General features: G+C 42.7%; 7 protein-coding genes and 1 non-coding gene across 8 annotated transcripts; 4 read left to right on the top strand and 4 right to left on the bottom strand.

Moving 5' to 3' along the window:
• The first annotated feature begins 98 nt into the window (after positions 1-98).
• K450DRAFT_220025 (uncharacterized protein) lies at positions 99-2,484 on the top strand. Its single transcript, XM_051585476.1, has 8 exons — positions 99-608; positions 682-789; positions 862-1,141; positions 1,217-1,309; positions 1,388-1,529; positions 1,593-1,884; positions 1,956-2,044; positions 2,117-2,484. Exons 1-8 carry the CDS (start codon positions 504-506, stop codon positions 2,217-2,219), a joined length of 1,212 nt encoding a protein of 403 aa, XP_051448802.1. The 5' UTR covers positions 99-503; the 3' UTR covers positions 2,220-2,484.
• A 146-nt stretch (positions 2,485-2,630) lies between these two features.
• On the top strand, positions 2,631-4,609 carry K450DRAFT_220021 (uncharacterized protein). Its single transcript, XM_051585475.1, has 2 exons — positions 2,631-3,153; positions 3,254-4,609. Exons 1-2 carry the CDS (start codon positions 2,760-2,762, stop codon positions 4,594-4,596), a joined length of 1,737 nt encoding a protein of 578 aa, XP_051448801.1. The 5' UTR covers positions 2,631-2,759; the 3' UTR covers positions 4,597-4,609.
• On the bottom strand, positions 4,610-5,906 carry K450DRAFT_220018 (uncharacterized protein). Its single transcript, XM_051585474.1, has 2 exons — positions 5,647-5,906; positions 4,610-5,582 (listed from the first exon to the last, which is right to left on the bottom strand). The coding sequence occupies exon 2, from the start codon at positions 5,514-5,516 to the stop codon at positions 4,623-4,625; it is 894 nt and encodes a 297-aa protein (XP_051448800.1). The 5' UTR covers positions 5,517-5,582; positions 5,647-5,906; the 3' UTR covers positions 4,610-4,622.
• A 1-nt stretch (position 5,907) lies between these two features.
• K450DRAFT_220016 (uncharacterized protein) lies at positions 5,908-7,444 on the bottom strand. Its single transcript, XM_051585473.1, has 4 exons — positions 7,384-7,444; positions 6,446-7,309; positions 6,211-6,379; positions 5,908-6,142 (listed from the first exon to the last, which is right to left on the bottom strand). Exons 1-4 carry the CDS (start codon positions 7,414-7,416, stop codon positions 5,973-5,975), a joined length of 1,236 nt encoding a protein of 411 aa, XP_051448799.1. The 5' UTR covers positions 7,417-7,444; the 3' UTR covers positions 5,908-5,972.
• Positions 7,445-8,751: 1,307 nt separating this feature from the next.
• On the top strand, positions 8,752-8,824 carry K450DRAFT_t12. The gene has a single exon. It is a non-coding gene; the product is annotated as a tRNA-Thr (tRNA).
• A 1,135-nt stretch (positions 8,825-9,959) lies between these two features.
• Positions 9,960-11,480, top strand: K450DRAFT_182534 (uncharacterized protein). Its single transcript, XM_051584394.1, has 3 exons — positions 9,960-10,170; positions 10,233-10,803; positions 10,873-11,480. The coding sequence occupies exons 1-3, from the start codon at positions 10,001-10,003 to the stop codon at positions 11,257-11,259; spliced, it is 1,128 nt and encodes a 375-aa protein (XP_051448798.1). The 5' UTR covers positions 9,960-10,000; the 3' UTR covers positions 11,260-11,480.
• Positions 11,481-11,867: 387 nt separating this feature from the next.
• K450DRAFT_220009 (uncharacterized protein) lies at positions 11,868-13,033 on the bottom strand. The gene is made up of 2 exons (XM_051585472.1): positions 12,729-13,033; positions 11,868-12,625 (listed from the first exon to the last, which is right to left on the bottom strand). The coding sequence occupies exons 1-2, from the start codon at positions 12,899-12,901 to the stop codon at positions 11,923-11,925; spliced, it is 876 nt and encodes a 291-aa protein (XP_051448797.1). The 5' UTR covers positions 12,902-13,033; the 3' UTR covers positions 11,868-11,922.
• On the bottom strand, positions 13,034-15,156 carry K450DRAFT_220007 (uncharacterized protein). The gene is made up of 9 exons (XM_051585471.1): positions 15,062-15,156; positions 14,931-15,002; positions 14,746-14,854; positions 14,491-14,678; positions 14,154-14,414; positions 13,949-14,086; positions 13,635-13,877; positions 13,375-13,569; positions 13,034-13,279 (listed from the first exon to the last, which is right to left on the bottom strand). The coding sequence occupies exons 1-9, from the start codon at positions 15,092-15,094 to the stop codon at positions 13,166-13,168; spliced, it is 1,353 nt and encodes a 450-aa protein (XP_051448796.1). The 5' UTR covers positions 15,095-15,156; the 3' UTR covers positions 13,034-13,165.

The following is a 15,156-nucleotide window of genomic DNA, read 5'->3' as shown; positions in this document are numbered from 1 at the left end:
ACTGTCGGGGCATAAAAAAAAATTTGAGCCTCGCGCGCGCCATGAGTGGAAAAGCAGGCCTGAGATGGTACAAGGCCGTCTCATCCTTTCCCTTTTCCCCCGAGCTTATTGTCAAATAAAAAGCTCTTTTCTTTCATCTCACAGTCTCCTCCTATTCCTTCACTCCTTCTGAGGAACCACTCCCTTTCTCAATCCATAAATCTACTCAAGTGCCTTACAAAACATGCCACCATCACACGATAAAGACTACATCGAACTGGTCGACGAAGGCTTTTCCTCTGAACGCTCCTCCCAAGATGACGACCTCCATGACAAAGAAATGAACACAGAATACAAGCCGCGAGACTCGACAAGCTCAGAATCTTCTGTACATTTAGCTTTACTCGATTCATCGCCTCACTCCAAAAGCCATGACGAACTTCGTGCCAGTGATAATAATCCTAAGCACTTGGCGTGGCAGGTGAGAGACCCCAACTGACTGTTTTGGAAAATGTTGACAATGCATGATAAGTAATCCTGTTTTTTTTTTTTTAACTAAGGCTCTGCCGTCCGTTCTGGTTTCTATTGCTGGCCTTATAGCGGCTGGTGAGCTCCTGGACATTTACCTTGTAAGTAATTGTGGTTACACGCCCACTAGTGATCGCTGCTCCAATTACTTAAGCTCATTTCATTTTATGGTAGCACTGGGACGTCTTCATTCACATCCCCGAACTTTTCATTTTGGTACCCGTGTTACTTAACCTTAAAGGCAATCTTGAAATGAATCTAGCTGCACGTCTCTCAACTTCAGTAAGTATTTACAGATAGATGATCATCGGAATTTCCCCATCAATTGCACTGATACTGATATTATCACCGCAGGCCAATCTTGGCGATTTAGACAATCCTGCGAGCCGTCGTCGTTTGGTGATCGGCAATCTCGCTCTCCTCCAAGTACAATCATTAATAGCAGGTTGCATTGCCGGACTATTCTCTTTCATTCTTGGAATATTAATTCGACCAAGTAATGATGCCAGCACCTACTACGAAAGCATGCTCGTAATTTCTAGCTCTATGTTGGCTGCCTCGTTGTCCAGTTTAATCCTAGGCATATTCATGTGCATCCTAATCATTCTCAGCCGTCGGTTTAATGTAGATCCAGGTCAGTTTCAAGCCGCAACTTATGCCGAGGTGTTAAAAGCACGATGAATTAACTCTATTCTATTTCGGCCAACAGACAACATTGCTTGCCCTATGGCATCCTCTTTAGGAGACATCGTCACCCTCGTCATATTGGCTACCTTTGCTCGTTTGCTTAAGGAAAATATGGGTAAGTGTCGAATTGCGGTGTTACTATTTTGTTTTGAGGACTGTCTTGGCTCAAAAATCGTATCGTACCTTTATTTAGAATCCATTTTAAGTACCGTCCTGGTCATTGTCATGGTAGTATTGTTGCCTGGCGCGGCGGCTTTAGTATGGACCAATCGATCGGTCAAACAACTCTTATTCACTGGGTGGACTCCAATCATGTGCGCCATGGTGATTTCTAGGTTAGTAGAACTTGCGTATCGGAAGAATGTTTTATGGCATTATACTAAATGTCGCCGATGCAGCTTGTCAGGCGTGGTGTTTGAAAATTTTGTGGATTCATACAAAGGCTTGGCCCTGTTGATTCCTGTATTGAATGGCTTGACTGGCAATATCGGCTCTATTTACGCCTCACGCATCAGCACTGCCCTACATGGCAACAGACAAGAAAGCTACAAGAAAGTCGAACAGACCTTATTACTCATGAACATTCCTGTAGCCATTATTTTGATATTCGTCATATGGGGTTTTGATCTTGGCGAGTTTCCTGTCAACGCCTGGTTCCTTTCGGCCTACTTTATAGTTTCCATGGCATGCGTAAGTGGCTGGATGATTGGTATTTACCGGAAGTCCAAAGTGGGTCCACTAATATGCATTTATCTTCCTAGGCATGGCTTGCCCTTAAGCTTGCAAAATCCATGACATTGGCCAGCTGGAAGTGGGGCCGCGACCCAGATAATACCGTACTTCCTTTTCTGTAAGTAATGTCTCTTGGAAGATAATCATACTTCGCAAATGGCTTATCAATTTTTTTTTCTGGGATTTCCAGCACCGCCACCATTGATGTCATTAGCACTGCTATGCTTGTTATCACATTCGTCTTGTTCACCATGGCCGGCTTTGAAGGCTACAAAACTAGCACTCAAAGCTAATGAGCATGTCTCCAATCCGCGGCTACAGCCAAATACTACACTAACCCTCATTTACCAATATACCCAAAGGGTGTATCTGGACTGGAGACTATTGTTCACATATCATAATACCTCGCTACTACCTTTCTTGAACCTCCCCATAACATTCGCAATTCCCCAGTTCATGTATGCAGTACCCTTGATACCCTAGCATCCAAGTTAATAAACTAGATCTTTCTTTTTCTCGGAGAAAGCTCTATGGATGCTTGCTTTTAAAGACCACCCATTGGACAAATGTCTCACGTGCTGTCACACCTGGAGAGACTATGGAAAAAATAACACCTGGATATTTGAAACCTATACACTATGTTACTAGCCATTGACATGATATCCCCCAAGCTTCCTTCACTCAGATGCAATGACGTCCACCAAATTCGTTTGATTGGCGCCACTTTTGGCAAATAATATAAGCGCCGCTCACAATGATCTGTTTCAAAACACTGCCAGGTCAACCAACAGACAACCTTACGTCTTTCTTTTCAGAAGTCCTTCCATTTGAAAATGCCATTGACAATTCCTCCAGTAGAGGCACCTTTCGGCGTGGTCGATATGGGATCCAACGGGATTCGCTTTGGTATCATACATTCTCTGGCCCGCCACCTTCCTGTCCTGTACGAGGAACGTGCCCCTATTTCTCTATTTGACGCCCAAAGCAGCGACAAAGTGATCCCTGAGGACGTTATTGACGAGGTCATCACCAGCTTTTTGAGATTTAAAGCTATATGTGACCAAGCGGGAGTTGCCCCTGGTAATGTCCGTTTGATCGCTACCGAGGCTACTCGGATCGCACAGAATTCAGCGCAATTCCAGGACAGGATCTTCCAGGCCACTGGTTGGAAAACAATTCTGTTACGTAAGGAGGAAGAAGCTTTGGTCTCGGCTATGGGCATCGTTGGTTAGTATGAATTCTAGTTTTTCTCTACATTTCATTCTTTTTTCGTCGGGGAACTGACGCTCTTGACACTGTATCGTCTTCATCTTTTTTTTTTTTCTAGGTTCATTTGATCATGTTCGTGGATTGGCTTTGGATCTAGGCGGTGGATCAGTGGAATTGAACTATCTCATTCGCGATTCCACTACTTCCAATACTGAGCAAGGCTTTAGCAGCAGTAAAAACGCCGTTTCATTACCGTATGGCGCGGCAGCGCTAAAGAAGTTTTTAATTGAACACGATGATGACGAAGAGCGCGAAAAATTTGCCCAGAAATTGATAGCAGAGCTTACAGATGCTCTGGAGAAGGTTGAGGTGCCAGATGGAATCAAAGCACAAAGTGATGCCAATGATGGTCATACGATCTATCTCTCGGGTGGTGGATTCCGAGCATTGGGCTATATGTGTATGTCGGACTCGAAACTCTATGGTGGCGATAATGAACAAAGTAGCCGCCAGTATCCTGTACTTATCATCAATGGATACTCTATCTCGGGAAAGACCCTCAAAAAGTTGGCCAAGAAATATGTCGATCGAGCACCTGAGGACCTTGTTAAGGAACTCAAAGTTTTCCGAATTTCAAAGCGCCGAGCAACCATGATCCCTGCTTGCAGCTTCTTGGTCCTTGCCCTATTCAAAGTCTTCAAGGTGCGAACCGTATACTTTAGTGAAGGTGGTGTTCGTCAGGGCGTTTGTTTCAATATGCTATCCCTGGAGGAAAAATCAAAAGACCCAGCAATTGAAGGTATCAAACAATATGCAGAAGCATCTCGATATGCTCTTTCAGAAGATCAATTCAATGGTTTGTATAAAAAAGTCGTGAGAGCCATTCCTCCCTTTTACCTTGAACCCAACCATCCTCTCCAGCTACACCGTCTGTTGCCTTGTGCCATTTACTTGTCCAACCTCTTCACTCACTACCCCAAGGAATCAAGAGCCACCATTGGTTTCCACATGCCACTTGCTGGTGGCCAACTTTCCAACATCCCCGGTTTACTCCACCACCATCGAGCAGCGCTTTCCTTAATTCTGACCCATCGACAAGGCGGAGAGGTGGCTGATCCTATCTACAAAGATATTGTTAGTCTTCTCGGCCCAAAGGCAGCAGCAGTGTGTATGTACGTTGGCCGTGTCATGGAATACTATTACGCCTTATCGCCTTTGAACCCTGGAATCGGTTTGGATGAACTTGGCGTCGATATCTTCCCGGCGTTTAGAGAATACACTGATGAAGAATATCCACCCTCAGAGATTGCGGTGCATATGCCATCACAGTCTAACCCAATGGTAGATGCGCTTAGCGTTTCTTCTATCCTTGATAATATCATAAAAATCGCAAAACAGTCATCTTTTAGAGAAGAAGCAGCACCTTTATTTTCAGTCAGCCTAATCCGTAAGGTGGACTGATATGTAACATCTCATTCACATGTAACTCAATTCATGTATAAATCAATCAAGTCATCACCTGCTTGCAATACATCCATTTCTTCCGTGATTTCCAATTGTGCTAGTCGTAAAGTTGCTTCGAGAATAGGAAGAGTCGGATGGAAGGGGACTTTCTGGGTCTCAGACGCCTGTGCTTTTTGTTTTTCTGGGGTTTCATCGTCTTCATTATCAGACTCATCATCATCCTCCTCCTTCCATTCTTCCAGAGCGTACCATGTTGCAGCGTGCGCTTCGTCACTGCTGATGGTCTTCAGCGTGGACGTATTGCCCTTGCTGTCTGATGAAGTCTCAGCGATATTAGCAGCAGCACTCTTGGTTATCTTTAATACTAGTACAGGTGTTTTGGAATCTTCAATGTTCAAAAGTTCGCCGCTCTTGGTATAATACATTCTTTGGAGATCACTGATGTCAAAGTTGAGCTGTCCGGCCTTTTCACCTTCCTCATGATACCTCAAATCATCTAAGTCTTCTTCGATATTAAGCTCGTACTTGAATGCCGACTTCTTGGTTATAGTGACCTTGCACTTATGGTAGTCTTCCTTCCAAGTAAAGTCCTTCGCCGTACTGGGTCGGACATTGCCAAGGAACATAGAATACAATCGCAAGTTGAACTCGATTGTTTTGTCGCCATCCTTGCATTGACGTAGAACAGACGCAGCTCTCAGCAAACGAGAAGTCGAGGCATTTGCTCCTCTTCGCGTGCCTTTTTCAATATCCGATGTTCGTAAAGCTAGCTGCAACCACGGGATGGTATCATCCACTCTTTGTAAGACGTTACGAAGTTGCAGTGCCACAAAGTCGGGCGTGGTTGTGGTTGTCTTTGACTCCATGTCAATATCAGCACCGAAGCTATCAATATCTCGTCGTAGGTCTTTGCACATTTCCAAAGCCGGCTCTAAGTCTTCTTGCCCATCCGCTACTCGCCTGGCAATGATGTCAATCGTAGGCTGTCAATGGAAAGGCGCGTAAGTCAGATCGCCTTGGATTGCTACGGTTCACTCCATTTCATACCTTTAGATTTTTTATCCGTAGATCCAATTGTCTCTGGAGATCTTCAATACCATGCTGTTGTTGCTTTGTCTTGGGTTGCTTTAGCAAGTAAGAGGTCACACTTCTCTTTAGGGCCCTGGGAGTCTCAATTATCAAATCCAATGGAAACGGTTCATATCATGTTCTAAACTAACCAGTGCTGCATTTGTTGCATGGTTGATCGCTATCCGAGTTACTGTATTTGCTGTCTGAAGAGCTAGCTTTGAAAATAGTTCGTCCATGTGTAAAAAAGGATGTAGAAAAAAAAAGAGAAGACAAACAAATTTTTATTACTGTCAGTCGGGTGGTTATTTATAAAATTCAAAGTTGATATCTGCTTTCTTAACATTGGACTTGTAGCCCTTCTCAATATCTTTGCTGAGAATAACATAACGGTTCTTCCTAACAGCATGCATTCCTGCTTCCTGGCAGATGGCAGCAATCTCTGCTCCAGAGAGTTTATCAGGTCGCGAAACAACTACGTAAGGAAAAAAAAGTTAGGATACGAATTTAATGCCGATCAACTCCTCTTGACGTTTTACTTACAGTCTTCTAAATCAACTTCCTCAGAGAGATTCATCTTTGCTGTGATTGTGCTGAAAATCAGTCGCTTTTGGCGTCTGTCGGGTGTGGGGAATTCTATTTTACGATCCAATCGACCAGGTCTCAGCAATGCTGGGTCAAGTGTATCTGCACGGTTCGTTGCCATGATGACCTAATTTAGGGTGTTGACTTAGCCATGATCGTGATTATATACCTTTCGAGAACGACGTTTCCTTACCTTGACGTTCGACGTTTGATCAAAACCATCCATCTGATTAAGCAATTCAAGAAGAATACGCTGGACTTCTCGATCTGCTCCGGTTTGAGCATCGAAACGCTTCGTGGCAATAGCATCGATTTCATCGATGAAAATGATGGAGGGTGAGTTTTCGCGAGCTAGTCTGAATACATCACGGACCATTCGTGGACCTTCACCCAAGTATTTTTGTACGAATTCAGATCCAACCACTCTGATGAAGCTCGCCGTCGTATGATGAGCAACTGCTTTAACCAACATGGTTTTACCAGTACCGGGTGGACCATATAGCAAAACACCGCGTGGTGGGTCGATACCGATTTGACGATACAGGTCAAAGTGCGTGAGTGGCAATTCAACAGCTTCTCGGATTTCTTGCTTTTGTATATCTAATCCACCAACATCTGAATATGCTACATCTGGCTTTTCATCCGCTCCCAACATGGCGATACTGCTGTCAGCTTCCGGTGGAAGAACATCAACAAGTGCGTTGGAGTGGCGATGGAGAGCTACAGACGCGCTTGGTTTCAAGAGTTCACGATCGATTGTGCTGAGAATGCGAACAACGTAGTTGGAGCCAGTGGTGGAGCCCACAATACCAGTATGCTGATCAATCGGTTCCAGGAACTGACCAATGACTAAAGGTACTGACTGTATACGTTGCACTTCTTCTTGGGCTCGAATGAGCTCTCGCTTCAAATTCTTCTGCTCATCCTTGATATAATCTTCTTGCAGTTCGAGGAATTCTAAATGTCGCTGGAGCTTCTTTAGTTTTGTGTACAAATCCTGTTCTGCGAGTTCTTCCAACAGCGTAGTCTTGTTCTTAGGAGTAGCAAGTTCTTTGTGCTGCAGAGGAAATGGGGGTTAGTAACGCTGTAATTTGAACAAAAGTTCGGTTTTGAAGATGTCTTTGTGCTTACAGAGGGTAGTATTTGCACGCCAATCTCTTCCATGGTGATCACTAAGGTTGCTTTGACAAGGTGTGAACACTTAGCGCGGCCGCGTATGTCGCCTATCTGACCGACGTGATGTCATAGAATACGGATATATGTGGTAGAAAACGTAATTTTGTCATATAAACCCTGGCGATATTTCTGTTGCAATAAAATTGTAAAAAACGGCACGGAATCTTTCTCTTAGAATATTGGCTACTTGAACTAGCAATTCTATTAGAAAGATATGTTTTGAATCATCCTAATTTTTAGCAGATATCTCTCCCTACCACGTTTTTAATTGTAAATCTAATATTGCTGGAACCAATTTTTTTATTTTTTTGGTGTATAAAATAGTCGGGACTTGCATATCCCAAGAGAACCGTCAGACTACAGCTACCTGAGCAAAACCCCACCGTAGTAGTATCGTAACCTTTTTTCTTCTAGGATATATGAAATTCAATGTAGACAAACATAAACGGGGATATGACTACTGATGAGCTGTATAGCCGTAAGTGGCTTTAGCATTTCGAAATTCGGATTGTGAAATAAACTTTGCAGACAGGCGCTTTCAGACGAGTTTGTTATCACTTCATTACATTTTCAACAGTCCTTTTAACTACTAGTATCGGATCGAAAGGCTACCTTCAAAGAAAAATTCAATTTAAATCCAGTCATAGGGCAATAAAATAGTGGTTGGCCCTACCTATATGACGGAAAATTCGTGTCAACTTGGCAAGTCTCTTTATTTGATCTAGATATATATTGTAGGGAGTGGACTGGACAGGCGATTTTTACGTATTGACGGGGAGACATACTGTCATTTGAAAATGAAATTCTGCTCATATCTCCCAAATACTTTTTACGCTCTTATATGCGTTTCCTAGAGAACAGCATGTGGTAGAAGCATGTAAAGGACGCTATATTATCACAGCGTACTTTGTGAGATTTGCTAATGATATCCATCAAATCTAAGTGCACTTTCCAGTACGACTCTTTACAGTCATGATGCATGTGATAACTCCGTTTCAGTCAAAAATAAGGTGGATATCACTTTTTAGATGATAAATTAAGCATCCATATATTTAAGATGTTGCTTGTCAGATGGTTATATTGAAATATACAATAGGCAATCATCAGAGAAAAATTTTCAAGCGTCCAACTGTACTTTCTACTATAGATATTCTTTTCAAACAAGCGCAAATCAATTTTAATTTTTTCAATATCTATATGGAGCTTCTTTTGAAGTAAACTATTAGTAAGAAAAGCCAAGCAAATGATACCAAGTGTTGATGGATGTGTGCTTTTATGTTCAAGGGAACAAGTATAATATCAAAATTTCCCAAATAAGAAATTGCCTTCTTGGCTCAGTTGGCAGAGCGTCTGCCTAGTAAGCAGAAGGTCACTAGTTCGATTCTGGTAGAAGGCATTCCTTTTTGCATTTTTTTTTGTGCAAGTCAATTTTTTTTTTTTTTTACAGATGTGAGCTACCTAGAGATGGAAGCAATATTTTTTGCTGATACTGTTGACTAGACCGTTTGATCACGTCTGCAAAGAGTGCTACGTAGCATGCGCCAACTGCGCACAGACCAATTGATTGCTAAATTTGGACGCACCATTGAATCTCAACATACTGTATATCATTTTGTCCGCGCTAAAAGACGTATTGATTTATGAAGCCAAGGATCATTCATGAATATTGGTTGAATTTTTATTTTTGAGTGCCTTGAAATTCACTTTAACATGCATATATTGAACCTTCACAACATAAACAGCCTTTTTTTGAACGAGATTGCTTGCTACCAAGTCTCTTGTCCTCTTTATCCTTACCCTATGCCGCTATACCGTCAACAGCCCTTATCTTATTCTTTAAATGCGTTATGCCATCATTCGGTAAATATACCACCTTACTCTGTTGACAAGACATGGAAAACCCAACCTTCCTTCATCAACACAAGTTTGCCGGCATGGAAAGGCACACTGTTAAAGGTGACTGACAATACCGAAACTTGACGATAGAGAAGAGCAAGACAAAAAAAAAGGGATATTCATCACAATCACATCATAAAGTGTAAAAGGAACGTGTAGGATCTTTTTATCATTTTTTCACACGTAATTATGGTCAACGGCAGCTCGCCGCCCAACGTGCGGGGTGAGTATTACCAGAAAAGTGAATTCGGCGGTAAGTAAACGATAGAATCTGATAGACGTCTTTTAAGTTCAGAGATTTACTACATTCGGGCTGTCAATATTATCTTCGTTGGCGGGAATGCGGTGGGTGTATAAGTGGTTTCCTACTTAACTGAACAACTGCATACTCTACATAACAGAATATTAGCAGAACAAAATGATGACGATGGGTGCACACGGTAATCACCCATACTGCAACCAGATGATAATATATGTCCCTTGCAATATGGCTTAATATGAACCTCCTTTGTCTACTGATCCAAAGCATTGTAGCCAACGTAATTACACGCCTGATTCGGCATAGGTTGTCACGCACGTGACCCGCCATCATTTCATCTCGATGTAAACTTAAAAAGAAACGCTGTCTGATCTTGGGACGACACTCATAAATCTCGACAATTCCAACTTTCGCATTATGTCAAATAACCACAAACATGTTATTATTATCGGCGCTGGAGCTGTTGGAGCTTCGGTGAGCTATTTTCTTTCAAAGAAAAATCCCAATCTCAAAATTACTGTCGTTGAAAAAACTGGTGTGGCACAAGCTGCGTCCGGAAAAAGTGGAGGGTTCTTAGCACTCGACTGGTAAGTCGATGGGAGGTGTATAGAAGCGGTGAAACGATGGTGAACTGACAATACATCAAAAGGTCAGAATCGACGGAGCTAGGACCTCTATCCAGTAAATCTTTTCGGATGCACGAAGAGCTTGCTGAAGAACTGAATGGGGAATCTTACGGCTATCGTAAAGTCGATACGTATGCTGTTACCATGGGGTCTGCCGCAGATGGCAAAAAACTCGGCGAAATTTCGTGGCTCGACACTTCGAAAGTTGAACGAATTCAGTCTATGGGAAGCAAGAAAACGACTGCTCAAGTACATCCTTACTATTTTACCAACAAGCTCATTGACGAAGCTAAAAACCGAGGTGTGGAAGTGCTGTGCGGCCAAGGCGTAAAAAGTCTAGTATGGGACAGTTCGACCAACGAGTTGACAGGAGTAATACTGGACAACGATACTGAGATCCATGGTGATGCTGTTGTAGTGTGCATGGGTCCATGGAGCAGTACGCTACCTATGAGATCCAGCAAGTCACCAAGAGGGAAACTGCCTATCATTGCAGCACGCGCCCATAGTATAGTATTGAAACCCAACAGTGAAGTGCCTGCCCAAGCTTTGTTTTGCAGCATTCAGTTAAACCGCAACTTTTATGACCCAGAGGTAAAAACAAAAAAAAAGCACACACACACATAATACGCCTGGTCCGTTCTCTAAATCTTTTCTATCTAGATATACCCTAGACCGGATTCCACTGTTTATATATGCGGGGAGACTGATGATGAACCACTACCTTTGTCGGCGACAAAAATCCAGATAAAGCAATCTTCCATCGCCACTCTTCGTCAACTTGCTGCAGCTGCATCGCCATCACATTTGGAAGGAGCTGATCTCGTGGCTGCACAAGCATGTTATCTTCCTACATCAAAGGATGGCCTTCCATTGATTGGAGAGCATCCTAACTCCCGTGGTGTATATATCGCCACTGGACACTCGTGCTGGGGTATTTTGAATGCACCAGTTACTGGATTAATGCTAGCAGAGCTCATTGATGATGGCCAGATAACAAGTGTTGATTCAGCCACAGTAGCTGCTGTCAACCCAAAAGGACGCTGTTGATGGCCTGATCTCTCTTAAATGTATATCTAAAAACTCTCCTGTATGTCGCCTCTCAACCCCTTGTAACCATTGTTTCACTATTAAAATTTAAATCGCGAGAACTGAAGTAACACAATTACGTTGATGTTCGATACGTCCATGAATATCATCTCAAGGTGTTTCGTTTTCAAGTGATCTATCGCTTTCCCATTTTGGCAGACTTTAGGATTCCACAAAGGGTGTAGCGTTCATCTGTTGAACAGATGGGAAAACAAACCTAAAAAAGCTCCCATGAACATTGATAGTCAAGTGAACAATGGATCAAGACATTATGTGAAACACCGCCATGCGATTCACGAGACTTAAAAAAATTATGCTTTTTCAAGTCAACGTTGTCGATCGATATATGTTCCCATGCAGCAATGATGTTATCTCAAGTACGTTGATAAAGCAGATAGAGGTAATGGAAGGAAGTATGTCAAATCGCCCAACATTGAGCGGGAGGGGTGTTAATCTTCATTCAATTGATTACAGACTTGACATTAGATTTGAGGTGTTATTTTATGATTTTTGAATGCGTATATGCTAAGCAAATGAGGTTTTGATAGTGAAATGAAAGTCAATGAAGGAAAGTGTCTATGATTATGTATGTACATTAATAGTGAATTGGTTCTAATGGAACATTTAATGTCTGTAACCAATGTATATGTCGACGTCTTGTTCTTCCATAAGCTCGGCCAAACCTTTGTAGTATGCGCCAATGGCGGCGAGGTAGGCAGTGACACCAGAAATACGAAGAAGGACATAAAGTCCAGTAAAAGCTTGCAATGCCTCCAAAAGTAAGGTAATACCGACGAAGGCGAGACACCAGTTCAAAAGGAAGTTACCGCCTTTGACCTTCAAAGAGATTCCGAAAAGGAAGAAAGTATATGCTGCCCAGAAGATATGATAGATGCCTGTTGCGATATCTGCATCAGCCTTGGTGGTATAAGCATCAAGAGTAGATGAGAACTGTTGCAACATCATGAGGGCTTGTCCAGTCCAGAAAGCACCATAGGAGACGAAGACAGTTCCTCCAAAGGTTCCGCCGTACCAGAAGTCCATAAAGCCAGCGATAAATTGAGCCAGACCGCCAAACATAAAGCCACTTGGGAAGATGATGTGGTTACTGGTGGTAGGCAAAAATAGGTTATAAGTACCCAATAAGATGGTGACCATGCCAAAAGACCATAGACCAAGAACACTAGGGTTTCCCATGGTACGCTTTACAGCGTGGAATTCGACTGGAGCTTGCTCCAAATCACGAGGATGCTTCTCATTGTTGTTGATGGTTTCGATGCTATTGGTATCATGAAAAGTAGATCCTGGAAAGTACCGTGCAGACATCCTTTGAGTTGTTGGTAATAAGGGTGAAGATAAGGGAAAGTGAAGTGAGAATTAACTTGACTGAAAAAATCGGTGAAAGAGGGTCCATCAGGCGGTCTATATACCTTACAAAAAATTTGGGCGATGAAACCCCAGGGTTCCAATAGCATATTCCACCCGCCAGAAAATTTTTTGGAACCATCCATCCCGAATGACACATTTTCCACATAATGCGCCGCCATTTGGCCGGCCTAGGCAACGTCATGAAAAATTCTTGCATGTAACAACCTGAAACCATTTAGACGCCATTCATGCTAGTGAACCATTTTATGAAGTATTAGATTAGGCAGAGGAGAGCACTTCTATGTCTATCACAGAAATCATGGTAAACGATAAGGGTTTAATTTGTGATAACAGTGATACCCAGCAAAACCGGTTTTTAAAATCATCAGTTTTTGAACCGAAATTTTTTGCTCTACTTCAAACCAGTGTCTCTTAAAGGCATGTATCATTTCATATTTTGATTTTGCTTTGAGGGTATAGGTAACAAAATAAAAAGGATTTAGGAACTGGTATTTAGATTATTGATGCGACGAAGAAGATCTGTCATTCTATCATCCATGATTTGCATATTAGCTTGTATATTGGCATCGTTTTCTTGGAAGGATTTTTGCAGCTGCGAAATCACGTTGTGTCAGTATCAAGACGAATTCACCCAGAGCACGCCACTTTGAAAAAAAAAAAAAATTCTCCCCGAATTTTCCAGCTCACCTTGTTGCTGACTCCACCTAAATTTTCTAACTCGTCAGTGATTTTCGCCTGTTCCTCAGATATCATCTTGATCGACTCAGAGAATGTTGCAGACTCCGTATGAAGCCCCTGAAGAGCCTTTAATCGTGTGAGTACTGCCGGAGTTATGTTTAACATAGGTTCGACTTTCTTCATCAAGTCAAATAGAGTGTTGATCTAAAGACAGGACGGTTAATTCTACACAGACACTTCTGTTACACAGTCATCCTTAAAATACATACTCTATCGTCCGTAGCATCTGAGACAGCATTTACTTCTCCGTTTTTCTGGTTGTTCCCGTAACTGCTGTTGTTAATAGCTTCGCCTTTCCCATGCTTAAGCTCGTTGAGTTTATCGAGTTCACTGTTGACCAATTTGACTCGTCTGCTAATCATGTCCAAATGTCTTGGTTGAGATAAGACAGTCATTTGCTTTTCCAGCTTCGACACCAAGGCAACAATGGAGGTCGATGACAGGTTATTTGGCTGTATAAGGAAGTGATACGGTTAGCCACTTGTTCAGACGATCGGCGCATTCTTTGCCTTGAGCCACTGACCAAGCTATCGACGTTATCACCAGAGCTGTAACCGATCAATTGTTCAAGCTTTGCAATACGGCTATCGATCTCAACAATTTGGGCTTGCTTGAAATGTTGCGCTGTTTTAGGGTTGTAAAACAATTCATAGGTCAAAGTCTATTGAAAAAAGAAATGCTGCGTCAGCCATACTTGTAAAACGCAGTCGTGATGGGGTATGGCATACCTCTCCATTTGCATCTTTAGCTGGGGCAGCACCTTTCTCTTGCTCATTTGGAACATGGTCGTCAGCAGCAACGATGCTTTTGTACACTTCCAATTGTTTGATTAGTTGTCGAGCCTCTGCGGCCTGTGCTGTCAATCCATCCTGCTCATCCTCTCCGCGGCCAGTAAGACTGCTGCTGATTCGAGAGAGGTCAGACTGTAGGTATGATATCTGCGACAGGAGGTCGCCCTGACGCACTTCTGTACTGGTCACTTCATCCTCCTGGAAAGGAAATTCATCCACGGTTTCAGCATGAATGACACATGGGCTTTTCAATGTTGCATAAGTCAGATCAAACCTTCTTCTTTTCAACTTCATCCGACAGCTCCTGGAGTTCGTATTGAAGGCGACGGAGCTTTTGAAGTGACGTCTCATGCAATGTAGGATCTTTCGGAAGTAGCTCATATTCCGATGTTTCCAATGTTGACCGTTTAATGAAAGTTCGATACATGGCCTTACGGCGTCGAGTCAGACGATCTGAAAAATCTATGTTGCCGAATTAGCAAAAACCGGAGATCTGAAAAGGAATCTAAGGTTGCAGGTAGGGCGTTACCTGTGTCAGATGCATCTACAACCGCTCCCTGGAAACGTGAAGCGGCGTCTTTGAGTGGCACTCCTTGCTTATCGACGTCTTCGTTTTCGTCATCACTATATTGCGCTTCCTACATCGTTTACATGCGTTTAAACACGATGATAATTGTTGGTATTGTATAATTCCAATCCCCATATCAACTGTACCTGACTCTCAAAGCTGCGAATGTGATCGTTCCCTTCGCTGTCTTCTGTTTCAAAGACATCAGGTTGGTCATCCTAACATAACATCATAAGCGAAAGGGACCCTGAGTAAAGATGAAGCTAAGTTGACTTACAATGTCAGGTAAAGTAGAGTATTTGGAAGACATGATGACGCGAGTCCGAGATGAGTGTGATTCACAAGTGAGAAAGTGCGTCTTTGCTAATGCGT

Source organism: Umbelopsis ramanniana (genome assembly GCF_025399195.1).
Source record: "Umbelopsis ramanniana AG unplaced genomic scaffold K450scaffold_3, whole genome shotgun sequence".
Taxonomy (NCBI): Eukaryota; Fungi; Mucoromycota; class Umbelopsidomycetes; order Umbelopsidales; family Umbelopsidaceae; genus Umbelopsis; species Umbelopsis ramanniana.
This window is presented reverse-complemented; position numbering and strand designations above follow the sequence as displayed.

What these genes read in the sequence shown, in the direction of transcription:
- K450DRAFT_220025 (XM_051585476.1), top strand. Translation starts at nt 504, where the DNA reads ATGATAAGTAATCCTGTTTTTTTTTTTTTAACTAAGGCTCTGCCGTCC. An exon ending in AGCTCCTGGACATTTACCTT is followed by an intron (nt 609 to 681) that starts GTAAGTAATTGT and finishes ATTTTATGGTAG; the next exon opens with CACTGGGACGTCTTCATTCA. An exon ending in CTGCACGTCTCTCAACTTCA is followed by an intron (nt 790 to 861) that starts GTAAGTATTTAC and finishes TTATCACCGCAG; the next exon opens with GCCAATCTTGGCGATTTAGA.
- K450DRAFT_220021 (XM_051585475.1), top strand. Translation starts at nt 2,760, where the DNA reads ATGCCATTGACAATTCCTCCAGTAGAGGCACCTTTCGGCGTGGTCGAT. An exon ending in CTCGGCTATGGGCATCGTTG is followed by an intron (nt 3,154 to 3,253) that starts GTTAGTATGAAT and finishes TTTTTTTTCTAG; the next exon opens with GTTCATTTGATCATGTTCGT.
- K450DRAFT_220018 (XM_051585474.1), bottom strand. Translation starts at nt 5,516, where the DNA reads ATGTGCAAAGACCTACGACGAGATATTGATAGCTTCGGTGCTGATATT.
- K450DRAFT_220016 (XM_051585473.1), bottom strand. Translation starts at nt 7,416, where the DNA reads ATGGAAGAGATTGGCGTGCAAATACTACCCTCT. An exon ending in GCGTGCAAATACTACCCTCT is followed by an intron (nt 7,310 to 7,383) that starts GTAAGCACAAAG and finishes TTTCCTCTGCAG; the next exon opens with CACAAAGAACTTGCTACTCC. An exon ending in ATCAAACGTCGAACGTCAAG is followed by an intron (nt 6,380 to 6,445) that starts GTAAGGAAACGT and finishes ACCCTAAATTAG; the next exon opens with GTCATCATGGCAACGAACCG.
- K450DRAFT_182534 (XM_051584394.1), top strand. Translation starts at nt 10,001, where the DNA reads ATGTCAAATAACCACAAACATGTTATTATTATCGGCGCTGGAGCTGTT. An exon ending in GGGTTCTTAGCACTCGACTG is followed by an intron (nt 10,171 to 10,232) that starts GTAAGTCGATGG and finishes ATACATCAAAAG; the next exon opens with GTCAGAATCGACGGAGCTAG. An exon ending in GCAACTTTTATGACCCAGAG is followed by an intron (nt 10,804 to 10,872) that starts GTAAAAACAAAA and finishes TTTTCTATCTAG; the next exon opens with ATATACCCTAGACCGGATTC.
- K450DRAFT_220009 (XM_051585472.1), bottom strand. Translation starts at nt 12,901, where the DNA reads ATGGTTTCAGGTTGTTACATGCAAGAATTTTTCATGACGTTGCCTAGG. An exon ending in TCGCCCAAATTTTTTGTAAG is followed by an intron (nt 12,626 to 12,728) that starts GTATATAGACCG and finishes AACAACTCAAAG; the next exon opens with GATGTCTGCACGGTACTTTC.
- K450DRAFT_220007 (XM_051585471.1), bottom strand. Translation starts at nt 15,094, where the DNA reads ATGTCTTCCAAATACTCTACTTTACCTGACATT. An exon ending in ACTCTACTTTACCTGACATT is followed by an intron (nt 15,003 to 15,061) that starts GTAAGTCAACTT and finishes ATGTTATGTTAG; the next exon opens with GATGACCAACCTGATGTCTT. An exon ending in TGTAGATGCATCTGACACAG is followed by an intron (nt 14,679 to 14,745) that starts GTAACGCCCTAC and finishes TCGGCAACATAG; the next exon opens with ATTTTTCAGATCGTCTGACT.